Genomic DNA, 21,972 nt, shown 5'->3' on the forward strand with positions numbered 1-21,972 from the left:
CCAGGTACCCCTTTTCCGTCCTCCTCCACAGGTGGAAGACAGAGGGTTCCTAAGCTCCCTCAGTCTGAGAAAAGACCTAAGCTGGTCTACAGGTGGCCAACCCACTGACAAGACACCCCTAGGCCCGAGGCAGAGAGGGCACAGGAGAGCAGTCAAACACACTAGACTTAGGAGGGGTCTCTGCCCTCCTCCTTTTTTCCAGACAGGGTTTTTCTGTGTAGCTTTGTCAGTCCTCAAACCAGGTCTGTAGACCAGGCTGGCCTCCAGCTCAGAGATCTGCCTGCCTCTGCCTCCCTGAGTGCTGGGATTACAAGGGTGCACCACTACACGGCCCCCCACTTGGGGTGGAGTGGGCTCTGTTTCCTTTGATACAAGGTCTCACTCACTATGTAGCCCTGAGCTGGAACTTGCTGTGTAGATGGGGCTGGCCTCAAAGATCCACCTGCCTTTGTCTCCCGTCCTGAGATTAAAGTCACAGGTCCCCACTAAGAAGGATTTCTGAACACTCCTGAGGCCTGACAATCCCGTTCCACAATTGAGGAAACTGAGGCCCGGATGCCTTCTCTTCCTTGTACTTGAGGCCAATACAGACTGTATGATTGTTCTGCGGACCTCCCCATTTCCCCACTTGAACCCCAAAGAGGACTTGATGTCTTTGTGTGTATACAGAGTGAGCTTGGAAAAGAACTACGCTCTTCTGGGGGGGGGTTGCCTACAGAGTAGGGGGTATATGTGACCACACTTCAGGGACTCAGGGGTGCCAGAAGGGACGTGGAGGGACAGGAAATCAAAGACACTCTTATGACCATACACACACACACACACACACACACACACACACACACACACACACAGAGTCCCAGCTAAGGTTGGCGTCCCCCCTTCCCCCAATAATCCCTCGGATTCTCTGGGCAAGCAGAATCACCGGGGGACCGGGGGAGCCAGCCTGGAGCTCCAGGGGGTTTGGCGGGTGCAGGCGGAGCGATGGGCGGGGGCGCTGACGTCAGACCCAGGCCCGGGCGCCGGCGGCGGCCGCCCCGCCACATCCTGGTGGCCGCTGCTTGCAGCAGCCGAAGCCGGGAGAGAGAGCACTGAGAGAGCGGGACAGCCGCCGCCGCCGCCGCCACAGGGAGCGTCGGCCAGTGCGTGGGGACCATGCTGAGGCCTTGAGCACGCACGGAGGGGGAGCCCAGGATGGAGCTAAGCTTGGAGAGCCTCGGGGGGCTGCACGGGGTGACACACGCGCAAGCCGGCGAGCTGCTGAGCCCGGGCCACGCGCGCTCCGCCGCGGCCCAACACCGAAGCCTGGTGGCATCGGGGCGCCCGGGCCTGGTGGCGGGCATGGCTAGCCTGCTGGATGGTGGTGGCGCCGGGGGCGGGGGCACCGGGGGCGCGGGGGCTGCAGGGGCCGCGGGTGGTGGCCCTGACTTCCGTGGGGAGCTGGCTGGTCCCCTGCACCCGGCCATGGGCATGGCGTGCGAGGCCCCAGGTTTGGGTGGCACCTACACCACGCTGACGCCCTTGCAGCACCTGCCGCCACTGGCCGCCGTGGCCGACAAGTTCCACCAGCACGCGGTGGCCGGGGCGCACGGAGGCCATCCACACGCGCACCCTCACCCGGCCACCGCGCCGCCACCGCCCCCTCCGCAGCGCCTGGCGGCCAGCGTGAGCGGCAGCTTCACCCTCATGCGTGACGAGCGGGCGGCGCTGGCCTCGGTGGGCCACCTCTACGGGCCCTACGGCAAGGAGCTGCCCACCATGGGGTCGCCCCTGTCGCCGCTGCCCAGCGCGCTGCCCCCTGCTCTGCACAGCGCCCCGCAGCCGCCGCCGCCTCCGCCGCCGCCGCTCGCCGCTTACGGGGCTCCGGGCCACCTGGCTGGGGACAAACTACTGCCACCCGCCGCCTTCGAGCCACACGCCGCGCTGCTGGGGCGCGCGGAGGACGCGCTGGCCCGAGGGCTGCCTGGAGGCGGCGGCGGCGCGGGAGGCGGCGGGGCGGCCGGTGGGGCGGCCGCGGGTTTGCTGGCTCCGCTGGGCGGGCTGGCTGCGGCCGGGGCGCACGGGCCTCACTCAGCTGGCAGTGGCCCCGGAGGGGGCGGTGGCGCCGGCGGTGGCAGCGGCGGCCCGGGAGCCGGCGCCGCAGCCGAAGAGATCAACACCAAAGAGGTGGCCCAGCGCATCACCGCGGAGCTAAAGCGCTACAGCATCCCGCAAGCCATCTTCGCGCAGCGCATCCTGTGCCGCTCGCAGGGCACCCTCTCTGACCTGCTTCGCAACCCCAAACCTTGGAGCAAGCTTAAATCCGGCCGCGAGACCTTCCGCAGGATGTGGAAGTGGCTGCAGGAGCCTGAGTTCCAGCGCATGTCGGCGCTGCGCCTGGCAGGTAGGGGACAAGGGCCCGGAAGCTTGATCCTGGGGGACACTATTGGCTCAGGGTGAGGGACTGACTGTCCAGCGGCCCCAGACAGTGGGTCCCGGGCGCCTGGGGAAAGGGGGGGCGGTGGGAGGCGACTCCTCTAGCCTCCGAGGCTGACCTGGGTCCGCACCGCCGACCATCGCTAATAGGGAGAGGGTAACTGCAATCGTCGCCGCCCCTGCTCTTTTGGGGGGATTGTGTAGGGTGTCTAGTGTCTTTGGTGCTGACGTAGACATAGGGTGCTAAACTAAAACAGCCCTCTAGTACTTCCGTGCGTGCTCGGGTACGCGCCTGTATGTTGCACGCTCCTGGGGTTCCCGATCCAGTGTGTTCCCCGCGACCAGGGGTGCCACTCCCCTATTCCCTAACCATCCTGCAAGAGGGACCAACGGGTACCCTCCCTGCACCCAGTCACAAAGCGCCGCCGGGAGCTGACTACCTCAGCCATGGTCTGGCCACCGCACTGCCCGGCCCCAGCCCCACCACCAAGCCCTCTCTCCCTATGCCGCTCAGCCTGTGTGTGTGGACGATCGATCCGCTAGTCCCCCGTCCCTCCCCCGCTCTGGCCGCTGGCAAAGGTCATTTGAGATTGCGGGGGAGGGGCGGCCCATGGGACCCTGGGCTCAGTGGCATCCACCAGAGGCCTTCACACCCGCGGTGGTTCCCAGGGCCTTGCTCCCTCCCGCTTTCCCGTCCGCCTTCCTACTTCTCCGCCATCGAAACAAATTGCTGCCCAAACCCTCTTTATTCTTTTCTTCCCTCACGTCTTGCCTGAGTCGCCCGCTCTCTCTCTCTCTCTCTCTCTCTCTCTCTCTCTCTCTCTCTCTCTCTCTCTCTCTCTCTCTCTCTCTCTCTCGCTCTCTCCCACACACAGGCATACCAGCCAGCCCCTCAGGGACCCGTTGTCTCTTCCTTTGGTCTAACCTGTCCCCTCCCACCCCAGCGAGGAGTGGAGCAGACTGCCACGGACCCTACATCCTGTGTGTTTGGGGAGGGGGTGTGTGTGTGCCAGAGAGCTAGCTGGTGGTCTAGGCTGAGCGGTTTCTCTCTGGCGTGGTGGGGAGGGGGCTGTGCACCCCTTTCCAGGGACAATAGCGGTTTCCAGAGCCTCATCGATCCTTCTGCATACAAACACGGAGAGGGGCGGGGCAGCCCGGGCTCAAGTGAGGCGCCCCTGAGGCTCGAGTGGAGCACTGGTTTGACTGTACCCCCAGGCCACCCTGCAAGCATGCAAGGGGTGTAGAGAAACAGGGACCACTGGGTAGAGGGGTGGACAGACGTGGATTTGGTTAGAGCCCTTGACGTGTTTCCCCATTCCCAGCCCACTGTGCAGCCGCAGGCAGCCTGGCACACACAGAGGCGCCTCAGTTTCCCCCCCCTCACTTTTTTGGTGGAATTTCTCTGATTCTCAGCACGAGTGATGAGACCTGTCTTTGGGATGTTTGGGGTCGTGTATTTTGCGGGGGAGGAGGGGGGACAATTCTGCAGGGCGTGAGGAGAAACACACAGGTTCACCTAAATGGTGCTGCTGCTAGTGACCAGGACACTGGTGTCTTAACACACAGCCCCCTCCTACCTGTGTGGGACACCCTCCTGTAGTCCAGAAGTTGTCACCAAGGCCACTGATCTGTGAATTCTGAAACCAGGGCCTGCTCTTCTGTACATATAACCTAGGGACATTGTGTGCCCTGAGCCCTCACCGCTCATCATTTGCCTGTCACCTTCAGTGTCTTAAGATGGTCTGCAATTGGTGTGTCAATCGGTCTTTTGTGAACACAGAAGGCAGACAAGAGACAGGCACACCACGGGCACAGGGGGACACCACGGGCACAGGGGGACATCACTTGGGCACAGGGGGACATCACGGGCACAGGGGGACATCACGGGCACAGGGGGACATCACGGGCACAGGGGGACACCACGGGCACAGGGGGACATCACGGGCACAGGGGGACATCACTTGGGCACAGGGTCCCGAACCCTGCAGCTCTAAATTCGACCACTCCATCCCCCGTGAAGCGACCAGGCTCCCTCCCTTCCTTGCGCTGCCACAGTGGCCGGCATCTCCCTCTAGGTCTGTGTCCTGTGAGTTGGAAGCAGGGCTACCTCAGGGAGCTTAGAACCTGGGACACAGGCTGGACGCCTCAGGGCTCGCTCTCCCTCCAGGTCTCTTCCCCAGCTTCGGACTCCCCAGAGTCAGAAGTGGCTGGCGTTAGGCTGGAGCCCAGGCCCTTTAGTTCTGGTCCCTGCACAAATGAAAAGCAGTTAAGTGGCGGTAAATTGTGGCATTTAGAGGGTGGTGGAGGCAGCCAGGCGAGTCTCTTCGACATACCCGTGGCTCAGGGACAGCCGGAAGACCTGCAGGTGCCCCCACCACACCGGCAAACCCGGAGCATCACTCTCCTGTCCCCGACCCGGTGGGGGCAAAATTGGACTTTGGCTTCCATGAGCGCAGGAGGGAAACTGTCCGCCAACATCACAGACCCGGTAGGAACACATTGTCCCCAAAGCTACCAGCCCTGGAGGGTTCTGCAAAGCACAGAACCGATGAGAGAAAGGGACAAGGTAAGCTGACAGACAGACAGACAGATGAAAGAAAGAAACCAACAGAGGGGGAATGAAAGGGGGAAGAAAAGAGACAGAGACCAGGGAGATAGGAAAAAAAGGGGGAGAGAAATGGAGAGTTGGGGAGACAGAGGGAGGGGGCGGATGGAGGGAGAGAGAGAAAAGAGACCCGAGCCGCCTCCGAAAGAAGCCAAAAGCAAGGCTGGAGACAGAGAGAGGGGTGGGGCCCTCGGGGACTGAAAGATGTCTGAGCTCAGGCTCGGGGCTCCTGGCCCCTCCCTGTCCCCCAGCCCCAGTAAACCTCGACAGCCACCTCTTTGGGGACCACAGAGAGTGATTCCTTTCTTTGTTGTGCCTGAGGAGAAATGCTGCAAAGAGCCTCAGAGTCCCAGCCCTACCCCAATGGGTGCTGTCCTCTGCATGCCTCAGTTTCCCCCAAATGTAAAGAATGCATCGTGTGCAGGGAGGAGCCACCGAAGGTCCAGACTCCAGCTCCCCCAAACACTTTCCCCCACCACGTTGGGAGAATTTTTGCATTCGCTCCCACCCCATCCCAGAATTTCCTCTTCTACCTTCCCCACACCACACACACACACACACACACACACACACACACACACACCACACACCCCACACCCCAGCGACAGTCACAAACTGTGATTATGGGAGCGGGGCTGGGGGAGGGGTGGCTCCTGGCGGGTGGGGCGGTCGATGAATTCGAATTACCGTCTGTGATTCATCACCGTGCGCCAGGTCGATAGCTTCGGCCGGCTTCAAATATTGTTTAAATTGCAACTCTGGACTGAAAAAAAATCTTTTTTTTTAACTGATCAGGAAAATATACATATATAATGAAATATTCAAAGGAGGGGATAGGAATTCACACACACACCATACACACACATATGCACACACACATCATACACACACATATGCACACACATCACACACACATATGCACACACATCATACACACACAGAGAGAAGGATCTAGGGACTGTGGATGCTTGGTGTCCCCAAGGGAATTAATTGCACATAGGGATACAGACGCAGCCAGCTATGGGCAGGGGACAAGAAGTCCCAGGCGTGAGAATGTGTGACCTCAGGCTCTTCAGACCCTGCCCTATTTCCTCCCCTGTGGGTTCTGGGAAAACTGGAGAGGTGGCCATCTATGGGGTCTCTTGTTCTTTTATTTTATTTGGCTTGGGTTTTTTTCTTTTTTCCAGACAGGGTTTTGCTGTGTAGCCTTGGCTCTCCTGGACTCTGTAGTCTAAGGCTGGCTTTGAACTCACAGAGATCAGCCTGCCTCTGCTTCCTGTGCCACCAGCGCCAGGCATACACACTTACGCTTCCATCTGGGGCTATGGGCACCCCCTGGTGTCTCTTGTTCTTTTACTTGAGGCAGGGCCTCCTGGTAGCTGAAGACAGCCTTGAACTCCTAATTCTTTTGCCTCCACCCCCGAGTGCTGGGATGACACATAAGGCTGGAACCTGGGGCCTCATGCCAGAACAGGGCACTCCCACCAATCCGCAGCCCCACCCACCCCCTCATCCTTAAAGGTCTTTGTGTAAACCTCAGGCACACCCCTACATCCACAGAAAAGCTACAGCCCCCACCCCCACCCCAAGAAGTAGAGACACTGCCCCAGAAGGCCTGACTTAGACCTGGGGGCTCCCCTCGGTCCATCCCTGACTGGTCCTAGACAAAGGTCCAAGCCTAGGTTTTCTAATCTAATTAATGGACAGAGTTGCTTAAGCCCCTCAGAGAGGGGCAGAGGCTCCTGGAACCGGCTCGGTGGGTGGCACAAGTCCACATGCGTCAAAGTGGGGAGGGGCACTGCCGGTGCCCACAGAGGATACACACACAGCAGCTCCTGAGGCGATGTCCCCAGGGCTAGGTGGCCTTTGTGAACCATTCCCACAGGGTATGACGCCGTCCTTGAAACGAGCCCCACTGTCCAGAGCACAGAGTCTGCTCAGGGTAATGGACCTGCCAGCCTGCTAGTTCAGCAAAGATTCCAATGGGAGGGTTTTTAAATTTCTCATGGTACTGAGGATGAGACCCTCCCCAAGGCCTCCCGCACGCTAAGAAAGCGTCCGACCCCCTAGGCCACGCCCCAGTCCCTCATTAGGGAATTCTGAGGGGGGGGGCTCCACTCCTGGCCACGCCCCAGCCTCCGCACCAGGGAATTCTAGGGAGAGGCTCCTGGAGAAACAAGGTGGTTAAGACCCACCCAGCAGGTCAGCTGGGGGTCTCTTGGTGGACATCAGAGAGACATGGCACTTTACAGTGCGCTAGCTGGTGTGACACTCTGTTATTTTCCACTTTCACAGCAGTCACACACAGCAGTGGCTTTGAGGCCTGTGTTAGTCCCTCCAGCTCTGGTGAAGGTGACAGTATTCTGGGCACTGGTGAGTTGTCATGTCACACACACATACACACACACAAACACACACACATACACACACATACACAAACACACACACACAAACACACACACATACACACAAACATACACACACAAACACACACATACACACACACAAACACATACACACACACACACACACACACACACACACACACACACACACACAGTCCTCAGAGACCTCCAGGAAAGGAGGAAGGCTAGCTTCCTACAGTTTGACTCAATAGGGCACGGGTGACTTCCGTTGCCTGGCACCATCCGCTAATGCCAGGGTTCCGGGGTGAGCCCTGGGCCTGTGTAGGAGGGAGGCCAAGTTCACACCTTGCCCTAAAGCCAGCAGCCACTTCCTGTGACCGCACCAGGGTGGAGCAGACAAGGAACAGATGGTCCCAAGTCGGCCTGGTGAGAGGTTGAGGGTGACCTCCTTCATCCTAAAGTCCCCTTTGGGAGGTAGGGTACCTGGCTCGGTGGAAAGGTGCTTGCTGCCAAGGCTGAGGACGTGAGTTCAATACTGCTTCTATGCCTGTAAGTTGTCCTCTGACATCTAAAAGCGTGCTGTCCCTACCCACATCCATACGAACACAACATTAAATGTAATTTTAAGCCGGGCGGTGGTGGGTGGTGTCGCACGCCTTTAATCCCAGCACTCGGGAGGCAGAGACAGGCGGATCACTGTGAGTTCGAGGCCAGCCTGGTCTACAAAGCGAGTCCAGGACAGCCAAGGCTACACAGAGAAACCCTGTCTCGAAAAACCAAAAAAAAACAAAAAAAAAAAATGTAATTTTAGCCGGGGCGTGGTGGCGCACGCCTTTCATCCCAGTACTCCGGAGGCAGAACACAGTGGGATGGATCTCCGTGAGTTCAAGGCCAGCCTCTTCTACACGGCGAGTTCCAGGACTGACAGCCAGGGCTACACCGAGAAACCGCGAAAAACAAAACAAAAAAGTAATTTTAAAAACCCACTCGAAAGCTTAAGCCCCTTTCAGCTAAATTCCTAGCCTGAATTAAGGCCAGAAACACAAGCGAGCACTTTCTCTGGCTCTGTCCCCACCTGACAATCCACTGCTGCCCGCCGTTTGAGGGGACTCTAAGCTCACCTGCCAGAGCCTATACGACGCAGAGAAGTTCTTTCCGGAACATTCGTTCCTCTATGCTTCCCTCATTCCTCCTGAGTGACTGGGGAGGACCACGGCTGGAGGGCCAGGTGAGGGACAAAAGCCAGGAGGCGCGGAGACCGGGCGGCTGCAGGAAGCCAGGCCGCCCCCGCGGTCTCTTTGTATTACCCGGTGAACAGCCTGGCTTTAACCAGGGGAGTTCAAGCTGGTTTGAATCAAGTTTTTAATTAAAAATAGGCCGTGATCAATACCCAAGGCAGTGCTGGAGGGGGGAGGGGAGGGGCTGGGCTAGGAGCGGGTGACTGGGAGGTCCGCGCGCGCGACCCTCAGGCAGCTTTAAGACACCTGTGGCCTCAGTTTACCCTAGGCCGAATAACCCGGACTGTCCTTCCTCCGAGGAGTCACACCAGTGGGCGCAGGTGGGGACAGTTGAGGAGCTTGAAACGCCGCAGAGAGACACAAAACAGGATGGCGGGCGTAGGGCTCGGGAGCTGTGCCCACGCTGCGCCGGGGTCCCTTTGCGGTCTCAGGGAAGACAGGCTGGCTGGGGGCGTGGATGCTGCGGTCGGGGGCGCTGGGGGCTTGGAGAGGGGCGCTCCTCGGCCCAGAGCCCGGGGTGCGCGGAAAACACCACTCCGTGTCTCTTTGGAAGCCGCCAGCTTTGGGTGGAGACGGATCCCCCGAAATCCAAGACACCCGGCTCGTGCGCAGGCTCAACAGAGAGCCTGCGGGTCCCGGGTGCCCGGACGGGGCGCAGCTTCCCGCCCTGTCCCTCCTCTACCATCGCCCTTCATCTTCCCACACGTCCCTTCTAACCTTCCACACAGTTCTTTCAAAACAATCCCGTGTTAGGGTTTTGTTTTGTTTCTGAGACAGGGTCTTAGGTGGCCCAGTTTGACCTCAACCAGCCAGTGTATCTGAAGATGACCTCAAACCCCTAATCCTTTCGCCTGCGTCACCATATTCATCATTTTTATTTTATATTTTGGATTTTCAAGTCACGGTTTCTCTGTCCTGGCTACCTGGAACTCACTCTGTAGAGATCTGTCTGCCTCTGCCTGGGGTTAAAGGCGTGCGCCTTTTATTTTATTTATTTTTATTTTTTTCACTTCCTCAGATTCTGCTGGGACCCGGCTGGGAGGGTGCTCAGCAAAAAAAGAGCTCCCTCCGTTTTCCCAGCAGCTTGCAGGTCCACACCGACCGCGGTCTCCTCGCTGTCGGGCTCCGACCCCTGTCCTTCCTTGGGTGGCGGGACGCACTTCCGGGGACAGAGCCTAGGCGCTTATCGGTGGATGGATTAATTCACTAACAATTGAAACGCTCGCTCGTGGCCCCGGCCTTTTCCTAGTCACCTGGTTGCTTTCCAGCCATCTTTTTCTAATTCCTTTTCCAACTGCCGCCTTGCATTTTGCAAATGACTTTTTAAACATCGAAGCTCAGCCTGGCGTGGTAGCACACGTCCGTCATCTCAGCATTTAGGAAACAGAGACAGGAGGCTTGCCAAGAGTTCCGGGCCAGCTTGGTTGTTCGAGACAGGGTCTCTCTGTGTAGCCTTGCCTGTCCTGGACTCGCTTTGTAGACCAGGCTGGCCTCAAACTCACAGCGATCCATGCGTGCGCCACCACCGCCTGGCTGAGAGAGGGGAGCCGGCTGGAGACTCTGGGGTTGGGTCATCAACTATGTAGTGAGGTGAGGCAACCTGGAATAAATACATGAGTCTCCCCCCCCAAAAAAAAAATCAGAGTTTGAGTGCTGTGTGCTGTTTGCTGACTTGGTTTACCCTGTGGAGGAGTAGTCAGTGAGAATCTCCTTGGTGGAAAGTCCAGGGGGAAACTGCGGCTGGCTACCCCCAAGTCCCCACCTGCCAGGGTGCTCCTCCGTCCGCAAGGGACAGGCCAGGTGTGTGTGTGGACGGTTCCAGATAGGACTTTGGAAAATGGAGAGATAAAACCCCTCCTGGAGGGAGGGAGCGGGAGGGCAGGGCCGTGGGAGGGCAGGGCTGTGGGAGGTAGAGCCAGCCTGACACCTGACCCTGACTGAGGTGCCCGAGGGGCGCCCTGCTCAGGTGAGGGAGAAGGAATCCGTTTGGGAATTTGTGGGGACGGCCCCCGCTGAGGCACCCTAGCCCTCCCACCCACAGGAGCCTCCTTTTAAATGTCTGGGGGGCTTGTGACCCTGGCAAAGTCACCCACCCAGAGAGGCGGGTCGGGTCAGGAGCAGCTTAGGGAAGCTCAGCCTGGCTGGGTTGAGTCGCTGGGATGGGGAGAGAGCTCGTTGGTCCCAACCTGTGGCGGATGGCAGGGCAGGACTTGTCGCCAAGGAAACCGGCCATCATCACAGCCAGAGCCCAAGCTGGTATTGAATTGTCAGCTGCAGAAGCGTGTGTGTTGGGGGGGGGGGTAGGGGGGAAGGGGCGGGGTGGGTGGGGGGAGGGGGATGAGGAGCATGGGGGGGGGGAGCGATAGGCTCCGCCATTGCTCATCAGCCTTAGTAGAGAGAAGAGGGGCAGCCAGGCGGGGAGTAAGGAAAGTGGCAAGAGCATCAGGGCCTCTGTGGGGAACGGATGGGCAGGGTGGGGTGCTGGGGAGGGACAACTATATACCTTTCTATGCCTTTCTTAATTTCTTTCTTTCCTTTCATTTTTTATATTTGTTGGTTTTTGAGCCAGTCTCACATAGCCCAGGCTAGACTCCAATTCTCTATGTAGCCAAGGATGGACCTTGAACTCCTTTCTCTTCTCCAACACTGAGAGGATTGAGGGCAAACATGTGCCACCTGGCCTGTTTTAGTTAATGCTGGTGAAGGAACCCAGGGCTACATGCATGATGGGCAAGCACTCTGCCCACTGAGCCACAAGCACTCTATCCACTGAGCCACAAGCACTCTACCCACTGGGCTACAAGCACTCTGCCCACTGAGCCACAAGCACTCTGCTCACTGAGCCACAAACACCCTGCCCAGTGAGCTACAAGCACTCTGCCCACTGAGCTACAAGCACCCTGCCCACTGAGCCACAAGCACCCTGCCCAGGGAGCTACAAGCACCCTGCCCAGTGAGCTACAAGCACTCTGCCCACTGAGCCACAAGCACCCTGCCCAGTGAGCCACAAGCACTCTGCCCACTGAGCCACAAGCACCCTGCCCAGTGAGCTACAAGCACTCTGCCCAATGAGCCACAAGCACGCTGCCCAGTGAGCTACAAGCCCTCTGCCCACTGAGCCACAAGCACCCTGCCCAGTGAGCCACAAGCACTCTGCCCACTGAGCCACAAGCACTCTGCCCACTGAGCCACAAGCCCTCTGCCCAATGAGCCACAAGCCCTCTGCCCACTGAGCTACAAGCCCTCTGCCCAGTGAGCCACAAGCACCCTGCCCACTGAGCTACAAGCCCTCTGCCCAGTGAGCCACAAGCCCTCTGCCCACTGAGCTACAAGCCCTCTGCCCACTGAGCCACAAGCACCCTGCCCATGAGCTACAAGCACTCTGCCCACTGAGCTACAAGCACTCTGCCCACTGAGCCACAAGCCCTCTGCCCACTGAGCCACAAGCACCCTGCCCAGTGAGCTACAAGCCCTCTGCCCACTGAGCTACAAGCACTCTGCCCACTGAGCCACAAGCCCTCTGCCCACTGAGCCACAAGCCCTCTGCCCACTGAGCCACAAGCCCTCTGCCCACTGAGCCACAAGCACCCTGCCCAGTGAGCTACAAGCACTCTGCCCTCCATCTGCCAAACCACTCGGGATATAGCCCAATAGGCCGGGGGCGGCTGCCCTCTTCTGGACATATGGGGAGCTGCAACACGACGGGGCAAAGCTAGAGGGTGGGCCGGTGCAGGAACTCACAATAAATATATAAATATACAAAAAAAAATTTTTTTTTTTTTTTTCCAAGACAGAGTTTCTCTGTGTAGCCTTGACTGTCCTAGACTTGCTTTGTAGACCTGGCTGGCCTCAAACTCACAGTGATTCGCCTGCCTCTGCCTCCCGAGTGCTGGGATTAAATGCGTGTACCACCACCACACCTGGCCTTTTGTTTTGCTTTTTTTTTTTTATGTTTTTTTTTTTCAAGACAGGGTTTCTCTATGTTAGCTTGGCTGTCCTGGACTCGCTTTGTAGACCAGTCTGGCCTTGAACTCACAGAGATCCACCTGCCTCTGCCTCCCGAGTGCTGGGATTAAAGGTATGCAACACCACCGCCCGGTTTAAACATGCAAAATTTAAACCCTGGGCAATGGTGGCACCTGCTTGTAGTCTCAGCCCTGGGAAGGTAGGAACAGGAGATTCTGGGGGGGGGTACTATCCAGCCAGTCTACCTTAACCCACAACCCGCAAGGGGATGGCTCAGTGGCTAAGAGTGCTTCCTGTTCCTGCAAAGCTTCCCTCCACCACATGGTGGTTCACAACCCTGTGACTCCAGCTCTGGGGGGGGGGGGAGGGGGGGGAGGGGATGGGATGGAACAGCCCCAGCCTCCACAGGCAAACTGCACTCACTGCGCATGCCCCAGCACAGACACACGTCTACGCACAAATTTTAAAATCATAAAATCTTTCTTAAAAAAAAAAAAAGAGTTGTCCCTCTGGGCATGGTGACACACGCCTGTAATCCCAGCACTTGGGAGGCAGAGGCAGGTGGATTGCTCTGAGTTTGAGGCCAGCCTGGTCTACAATGTGAGTCCAGGACAGCCACGGCTACACGGAGAAACCCTGTCTCAGGAAAAAAAACAAAAGACAAAAAGGTTGTCCAGACAGGATGGACCTTTAATGCCAACACTTGGGAGGTAGCAGCCAGCTTGGGCTACAGGACAGCCAAGGGCACACAGTGAGACCCTGTTGAGAGAGAGAGAGAGAGAGAGGCCACAGATGAGGACACAGGGTGACGGGAGGACTTGGTAGAGGCATGCACTTGCACTGAATACTGTGTCTCGGCTTTCCCAGTGACAGGAGAGGCCTGTAGGCCACCCCACCCTCCCAGCCCCTAGAAAGAACAAGGTGACCCTCACAGCTGCCACAACACCCAGGAGTGGCAGGCATGGATTATGTGTGAGGCAGCCCCATCACACACACAGCAGCCGCTGGGATGCTGGCTGCAGGGGGCCCCTGGTGCTGAGCCAGGAGGAGACTCCAGGGTGGGGATTGTGCTGTAGGTGACAGTGACGTCAGGACGCCACGGCAGAGGCGCAGGTCACAGCACGCCAGGGTGGCAGCAGCGGGGATGGTGGAGAGATGGGTGGGCAGCAGGCAGCAGGGTGGCGGTGGGGGAAGGGAGGGCAGTACTGGGGAGGACAGACCGTGGGAGATGGAGGCGGAGATGGAAGAGGAAGTAGAGGAGAAAACTGAGGAGGAGATGGAGGTGAGAGGGAAGAGGCTGGCCTAGCCCGGGGCCTCTCGAGTGGAGATGGAGCCACAGGGTTAGGCAGCCCAGTCTGCAGCTGCCTGGTGGGTAAGTGTGAGGCCCAGGCCCTCCTCATGCCTCCCGCTACCCAGCTCCAGGCACAGTGTCCTCTGCGCTGAAAAGGCTCCGACCTGGGGTTAGGGCTGACTTGGAGCCTGCGACAGCAGCTCAGAGTCCCCGAGGCTCCTCTTGGCTGCGGGGAGGTGCATGATGGGAGAACCCATATGTGCAAGCGGCAGTGGAGCCTGGAGCTGGGGCCTTGCCCATGTGGATAGGCAGCATAGGCTGAGGACAGGGAACCGGCAGCGGCTTCCCGAGCCAAAAGCCCGGTGTGGTAGTGCACACCTTTAATCCCAGCACTCAGGAGGCAGAGGCGGGTGGATCACTGTGAGTTCAAGGCCAGCCTGGACTACAAAGCGAGTCCAGGACAACCAAGGCTACACAGAGAGATGCTGTCTTGAAAACAAAAACAAAAACAAAAGACTATTCTGTGGCAGGCCACTCCCCCAGGTTCTGGGTGGGGGTCCCCTTTAGAGACTCCAAGAGGATCCACCCAGGGCTGGCCTGTCAATTGTTTGTCTCTGGTTCGGCCTCCCTAAGCCAATGACTAGCAGTCGCTGTGTATATAAAAAAAATTTTTTTTTATTGTAGGGGCAAAATAACAAATCCACAGAAAGTGCTTGACATGAAAATCTTAGGTATTGTGAAAATCTGTTTCTGTCCATTTCTAGCAGTCTAGGAGTAGACTGCTAATGGTAAGGTGGGTGGATGGATGGATGGGTGGGTGGATGGATGGATGGATGGATGGGTGGATGGATGGGTGGATGGGTGGATGGATGGGTGGGTGGATGGATGGATGGATGGATGGGTGGGTGGATGGATGGATGGGTGGATGATGGATGGGTGGATGGATGGGTGGATGGGTGGATGGATGGATGGGTGGATGATGGATGGGTGGATGGATGGGTGGATGGATGGATGGGTGGATGATGGATGGGTGGATGGATGGGTGGATGGGTGGATGGATGGGTGGGTGGATGGATGGATGGATGGATGGATGGATGGGTGGATGGTGGATGGATGGATGGGTGGATGGATGAGTGGATGGATGGATGGATGGATGGGTGGATGGATGGATGGATGGATGGGTGGGTGGATGGATGGGTGGGTGGGTGTGTGGAGGACATGTAATGCAAATGTCACAGGAATGTAAAAGCTCGGGCTGTTATTCCTTTAGCTTGTGTTCTCTCGCTGTGCACTCATCATGACATCATAGGGCAGCCATATCCCAAAGAGCCCCCAGGCAAGAGCAGCTACTTTTGTTTCCATCAGTGTCCACCTACCAGCTGCACCCCAATGTCATACCCTGAACACAACCTGTTGTACCCTCTATCACTTCCAGTCTTTGCCAAGTCTATATAGCTATTTACGCATTTCTGTGGTGCTCAGGATGGGAGCCTGGGTCACACCACGCAGAGTGCCTGTGGGAACAGTCAGTTTCACTGTCCACTTGGGGCACCCCAGGACCACCTGGGAAGGGAGTCTCCGGGAAGGACTGTGGGCCAGGGTGGCTGTGGGCACGTTATGATAGACTTTGAGTCAGGGTCTCTATATGAGGTAGCTCTAGCTGTCCTGGAACTCACTCCGCGGACGGGGCTGTCCTCCGCCTCCTGAATGCTGGGACTAAAGGTGTGCGCCACCAGGACTGGCCGAACGATTTTCTCTGATGTGTTACCTAAGATAGGAAGTCTGGTCTGTTGTTCACGCCCCCAGTCCCTGGGGTTGGGTCCTGCAGGGCTTGTGGGGACAGCTCGGTAGGTAAGAGCGCTGGTTGCTCCTGTGAAGGCCTAGGTTGGCTTCCCAGCACCACTGTGGGGGCTCACAGCTGTCTGTAAACTCCAGCTCCAGGACGATCCAACGCCCCCTTCTGGCCTGGGCGGGCATTACACCTACACGGGCACAACGCCTGCCCACCAGCCCCAACTAAAAACAAAATGAAATGTTAAAAAGAAAGAGTAGAAAAAGCCAGAGGAGCACAAGCGAATCATGCGAGCCGGCCTCCGACCGGGTAATCACGAACCCCTCTCCCCCTTATCCCCGCCCCCCAGTTAGTTTTGTCAACGTATTTTATCCCAGCAATAGGAACGGGTCCCTTAGCTGTCTGTGCCTCAGCCACTCTACACGTTCGCACAAGTGCACGTGAGGTCAGAGGTCCTCAGAGGATTCGCCCTCAGGTCCTCCTGCTTATATACAAGTTGTTTACTGACGGAGCTGTCTCCCCAGCCTTCCAGCCATCCTTCTCCAAACCCCACCCAGCCCCGAGCCAGCTTCTCCACACAGTTCCTCACAGCGACCACCCAGCCTCCTGCTCAAAGCAGCCTGAGAGGCTCACGGTGTGGTCGCGCGTGACTGGCGTCCGTGCCCGAGCCACGTAGACAGTAAGTAAGGATCGCATTTCTCCTTTTGTGCAATTCTGCAGACCCGAAAGCTACTTGAAGCTACGCAAATTCCCAACCAGGATGCAAAACCAACTCATTAAGACTTTTGGAAGAGCCAAGGTGTGGTGGCGCACGCCTTTAATCCCAGCACTCAGGAGGCAGAGGCAGGCGGATTGCTGTGAGTTAGAGGCCAGCCTGGTTTACAAAGCGAGTCCAGGACAGCCAGGGCTACACAGAGAAACCCTGTCTCAACAAACAAACAATATAACAAACTCAACAACAGAGACTTGGAATTCATGAGGTCACAGGTACTGCCCCTGAAACTGTCTGTCCCAGTCTCAGGGAACCCTAACCAGTCAGGGAACCCCTCATCTTCTGCAGGGCACCTTTCTCTTTTTTATATTCCTGGGACTCCACACCTTTCATTTACACTTTACTGTTTACTGTTTCATTTGAATGGGACAGATTCTGTAGGAGCTTTCTGGGGGAAAAAAAAAAGGTGTCGGAAATCTAAACTCTGTCTGCCTTTTTTTTTTTTTAAAACAGGCTCTCTACACTGCCCTGGCTGGCCTGGAACTTGCTATCTAGACCAGGCTGTGCTTGGACTCACACAGCTCTGCCCACCTCTGCACTAGAATAAAAAGTTTGCCCCTGTCAGACTGTATCTGTATTGCACTTCTGTTTGATATTGAGATATTTGGCAATTCTGGTGGGATATACATCTTCCTTGTTTCGGTTTTAATTTAATTGTTTTGTTTCTTTGTTTGAGACAAGGTTTCTCTGTGTAGCCCGGGTCACTCTGTAGACTAGGCTATCCTGGGCTCACACTCTGTAGACCAGGCTGGCCTCAAACTCAGATCTGCCTGCCTCTGCCTCCTGAGTCCACCACCACGCCTGGCTTGGCTGTTTTCATTTTTATTTTGTTTTTTGTTTTTTGAGTTTCTCTTGTAGACCAGGCTTGGCCTTGTAGACCAAGTGCTGGGATTAAAGGCATGGACCACCACTGCCTTTTTGTTGTTGTTGTTTTTGGTTTTTTTGGGGGGGGTTTGAGACAGGGTCTCTCTGTGTAGCCTTGGCCGTCCTGGACTCACTTTGTAGACCAGGCTGGCCTCGAACTCACAGGGATCCGCCTGCCTCTGCCTCCTGAGTGCTGGGATTAAAGGCGTGCGCCACCACGCCCCGCAACTGCCTGTTTTATGAGTGTGTCTCTTGCATGCCAATTCCTACAACGGCCAGAAGAGGGCGTAGAACCCCCGGGAGTTGCAGGTTAGCTGTCCAATGTAGTTTCTAGGTGCTCTTAAACGCTGAGCAGCATCCAGTCCTGTCCATGGAATTTTTGTCTCCTAGCCTCTGAGGGCCCCAAAGCCACCTTGATTCTGAATCTTTCCCATGGCTGCTGCTGTTGCTTCTCCTCCTCCTCCTCCTCCTCTTCCTCCTCCTCATCTTCTCCTCTTCCTCCTTTAGAAATTTTCTGTCTAATCACAGGGTTCTTGTTTGTTTGTGTTTTGTTTTGTCTTGTTTTGTTTGTTTTTCAAGACTGGCTTTCTCTGTGTAGCCTTGGCTGTCCTGACACTCCCTCTGTAGACCAGGCTGGCCTCGAACTCACAGAGATCCACCTGCCTCTGCCTCCCGAGTGCTGGGACTACAGACATGCGCCACCACCACCCGGCCTGCTCCAACCTGTAGGCCTTCTAAGCCTAAGCCACGCCCCTGACCCTAAGCCACGCCCCGACCCCCTTGCACTGGAACTCTAGGCAGGGAGATGACCTGCAACCCGACAAGGGCTGTAAACTCCGTATCAGCGGAACCTGAGGTGGACAGGGCTCCCAGGAGTACGAGGGCTGGGCCGACGGGAGGCCGGGACTGCTTCCTGCTTGGTCAGGCTTGAGAGACAATCCCAGGGCCGCCCCCAGGTGGGGTTGCAGCACCTATAGCCATAGTTGGGGAGAGGAGGGGCCACGTTGGGATTGGGGTGGGGAGTCTTTGCTGGGGAGACCTGAAGGGAAAGGCTTGGGGGTAGAAAGCTGGGGTCTGGTCACCTCTGGCAGGCTTTGCTGGAGTGGGTGATGGCTCCTGTGGGAACTAGATTCCGCTTGCTTTGTCTCTGACGCCATGGCTCCCCCATGGCTGTCTACCCTGCCTCCTGCTCCTGTTCACGCCATCGAGTCTCCGGACCGTTCTCCTCTCTTCTCCCATTTCTTTTTCTCTCCATCCTCTAAACATTTCCAGCGGTCACCCTCTGCTCCCTGCCTGTGTGCACCATCTCCGTCCACTCCTCTTCCTCCGGTGATGCTCGACCCTCACCGCCCCCACACCGCGCCCCACCCCCCACACCGCGCCCCCATCTCTTCATCCCGCGGGCACCTGGTCCCCTTTCTCCCCATGTCTCCTCATCCCTATTCCTGCCCCATTCCTTGGCCCCGTCATGTTTCCCCATCCGTGGCCCCGTGCTCTGACCCTCACATCCCTGCGTACATACACACGCGCACACACACACGCACACGCGCACACACACACACACACCGTGGTGTCCTCTCTCCCCCGTCCCCTTCCGCAGCCTGCAAACGCAAAGAGCAGGATCAGCAGAAAGAGAGAGCCCTGCAACCCAAGAAGCAGCGGCTGGTGTTCACAGACCTGCAGCGCCGCACGCTCATCGCCATCTTCAAGGAGAATAAGAGGCCGTCCAAGGAGATGCAAGCCACCATCTCGCAGCAGCTGGGGCTGGAGCTCAACACCGTCAGCAACTTCTTCATGAATGCCCGTCGCCGCTGCATGAATCGCTGGGCCGAGGAGCCGGGTGCCACCCCGGGCACCGCGACAGCCACTGCCACATTCTCCAAGGCCTGAGCCTTCCACCCCGACACACCCACCCCAGCCCCCAGGGGACCGCACACTCCAGCCCCCGGGGGACCAAGGGACCCGTCCCCTACCCAGCCAAAGAAAGCCCCAACCCACCCATAGGGGACAGGGACCCACCCCAGGCCCCCCCTTCAAGTTTGAATTCCAAGGGGACCTCGAGGGAAGAGTGGGTCAAGAATCAAGCACACCTTACAAACAGAACCCGGGTATTTAAAAAACGATTTTTTAAAAATAGAGAACTCTTCTTTCCCAGATCCCAGACCTCAAAGGGGGGGAGTAAGACATCTGCCTGCCTCCCCCCTCCCCACTTTCTCCTCTAGGCCAGGTTTCTGTCCCATTGTCCCCTCCCCAAGAACTGAGACCCATCCCAAGTGGCCCAAACCAACAAACAACAAGCCAGATCCTTACAGCACCCCCATGCCCAAACCTGTCCTCCAAGCCAACCTCCCCCACGGCCCCCTCACAGCCAAGACCCCAGCCGCCACCCCTACTCCAGCGGCCTGGGTAGCCTGTGCCAACAATCCCCTGCCTTAAGCTGGGAGGGGACCTGTGGGGAGCCCCGTGTCTCCACGGTGGCAAATGCAGAGGTGAGGGCTGCCCACAGCCTCCATCCCAGAATGAGTTCATTATAAGCACCTTGCTACGTGAAGAATGCTACACAGGGACCAAGGCCACCAGACAGCAAAATATGACACCCCCAGATCTCAGGGGAGGGACATCAGATTCCCCCAGATCCAGGGGCCCCATGGAGGCACCCCCTCGGAGTCCCTTGGATGCAAAGCTCTGGAAATCTGTGGAATTCATCACCTGGTTTTTTTTTTTTGGTTGATTGGGGGTACATACCTGAGCCCCCCCACCCCCACAGAGGACATTCAGGGGGTAAGCCTTGCATTGGTGACATTGCTCTCAGAAGTGAGAAGATGAAGTTGAAAACTGCTTGCTCCATTGTTTTGCCAAAAGAAAAAAAATGTACAATGGGGAAGGGTCAGAAGCAAGGGGGTGCCCCTACCCCACTGCTCAGCCCTCCCCTCTGAGTGACATTTCAAGACTGGCCTGGCAGCCAGGTCCCAGGAGGCTGCCTCTCCGGCTTCCCCTCTGGGTTCAAGATCCTGGGAAATCCCCTTCTTCTGAACCCCACCCTATGGCTGCTTCCCACGGAGGGGCCCCCCTGTTTCCCTAGAGAATGCAAGAGAACTTTCTAGTGAGAAAAGAAAAAGGAAAGCGCCCCCATCCTGTAAAGGCTACCTCATTGAGCCCACGCTGTGATTCAAAAGATCACGTCTGATACCAAAGATTTCCCCCACCCCAAGGGTTTGTGCTGGAAGCCAGGGTGTCCCCACCCCCACCCTGTGGCTGTTCCCCACCCCAGAGAGAGAGAGAGAGAGAGAGAGAGAGAGAGACAGGAGGACAGCGAGGTCGGCGAGTGCCTTTTTATTGAACCAAAGACGTGTGTAGAGTGTCCTCTGTCCCCGGTGACTTGCTGCTCTGCCATGGGAGCAGCTCAGCTCGGATGGATGCTTCTAGAGCCTTCAGGTGTGAGGCAGAATGCTCAGAGTGAAAAGAGTCCCCTGTTCCTACTCATCAAGTGACAAGTCTCCCCCGACACAGTGGCACACACTGGCAGGTACACACACACACATGCACACACACGCACACTGGCAGGTACACACACACAGAAACACTGGCTGGTACACACACACATATACATGCACACACACTGGCAGGTACACACACACACACACACACACACACACACACACACACACACACACGGCTGGAGAGACAGCTCAGGGGTTAAGAGCATAGGCTGCTCTTACCAAGGGCCCAGTCTGGGCCTCAGCACCCATGTGGAGACTTCCAACCATCCTTAACTCCAGTCCCGGGGCCCTGAAGTCCTCACATACACGATTTTAAAAAAATGTTTGGGTTTGGGTTTTTTGTTTGTTTATTTGTTTGTTTTTTGTATTTTTGCTTTTTAGGACAGGGTTTCTCTGTAGCCCTGACTGTCCTGGAATGCACTCTGTAGACCAGGCTGGCCCTTGAACTCACAGAGATCCACCTGCCTCTGCCTCCTGAGGGCTGGGACTAAAAGTGTGCGCCACCACCACCCCGGCTAAAAATAAATCTTTTGTTTTGTTTTTTCGAGATAAGATTTCTCTGTGTAGACTTGGCTGTCCTGGACTCACTTTGTAGACCAGGCTGGCCTGGAACTCACAGCAATCCGCTTGCCTCTGCCTCCTGCGTGCTGGCAAAATAAATCTTTTAAAACAAACTAGCTCTCATTTGTCAAGACTGAGGTTCCCTCCTCCCCTTAAATCCCAGCACTCAGGAGGCAGCTGTGGCACACCCCTTTAGTCCCAGGGCTCAGGAGGCAGAGGCGGGTGGATCTCTGTGAGTTCACAGAGTGAGGCCCTGCCACAAAAGATCTATGAGTCAGTGACAAGTTAGAAAACATCACACACACACACAGACACACACATACATTTGTAAATTTGTAAGACAGGGTCTTGCTATATAGCCAAGGCTAGCCTGCTCCTGTCTTAGTTTCTTGAGAGCTGGGATCACAGGGAGATGCATTGTCAAGCTGGTTTTCTCTGGCTATTTTGTTTTGTTTTGGGTTTTTTGTTCGTTTTGTTTTGTTTCTGGTGGTGATGGGGATGGAACTTAGGATCTAGCACAGACCACGCCCCCAGCCCCTCACTAGGGGATTCTAGGCGGGGCTCCACCCTGCCCACGCCCCCAGTCCCTCACTGGGGGATTC

At 56.9% G+C, this 21,972-nt stretch overlaps 1 protein-coding gene across 1 annotated transcript; it reads left to right on the forward strand.

Moving 5' to 3' along the window:
• Nucleotides 1-1,194: 1,194 nt before the first annotated feature.
• ONECUT3 (one cut homeobox 3) lies at nt 1,195-19,199 on the forward strand (the record flags this gene model as incomplete). Its single annotated transcript, XM_084795564.1, has 2 exons — nt 1,195-2,383; nt 18,910-19,199. 2 exons carry the CDS (start codon nt 1,195-1,197, stop codon nt 19,197-19,199), a joined length of 1,479 nt encoding a protein of 492 aa, XP_084651690.1.
• Nucleotides 19,200-21,972: the final 2,773 nt, after the last annotated feature.

This window comes from Acomys minous (genome assembly GCF_964271855.1).
Source record: "Acomys minous genome assembly, chromosome: 9".
NCBI lineage: Eukaryota > Metazoa > Chordata > Mammalia > Rodentia > Muridae > Acomys > Acomys minous.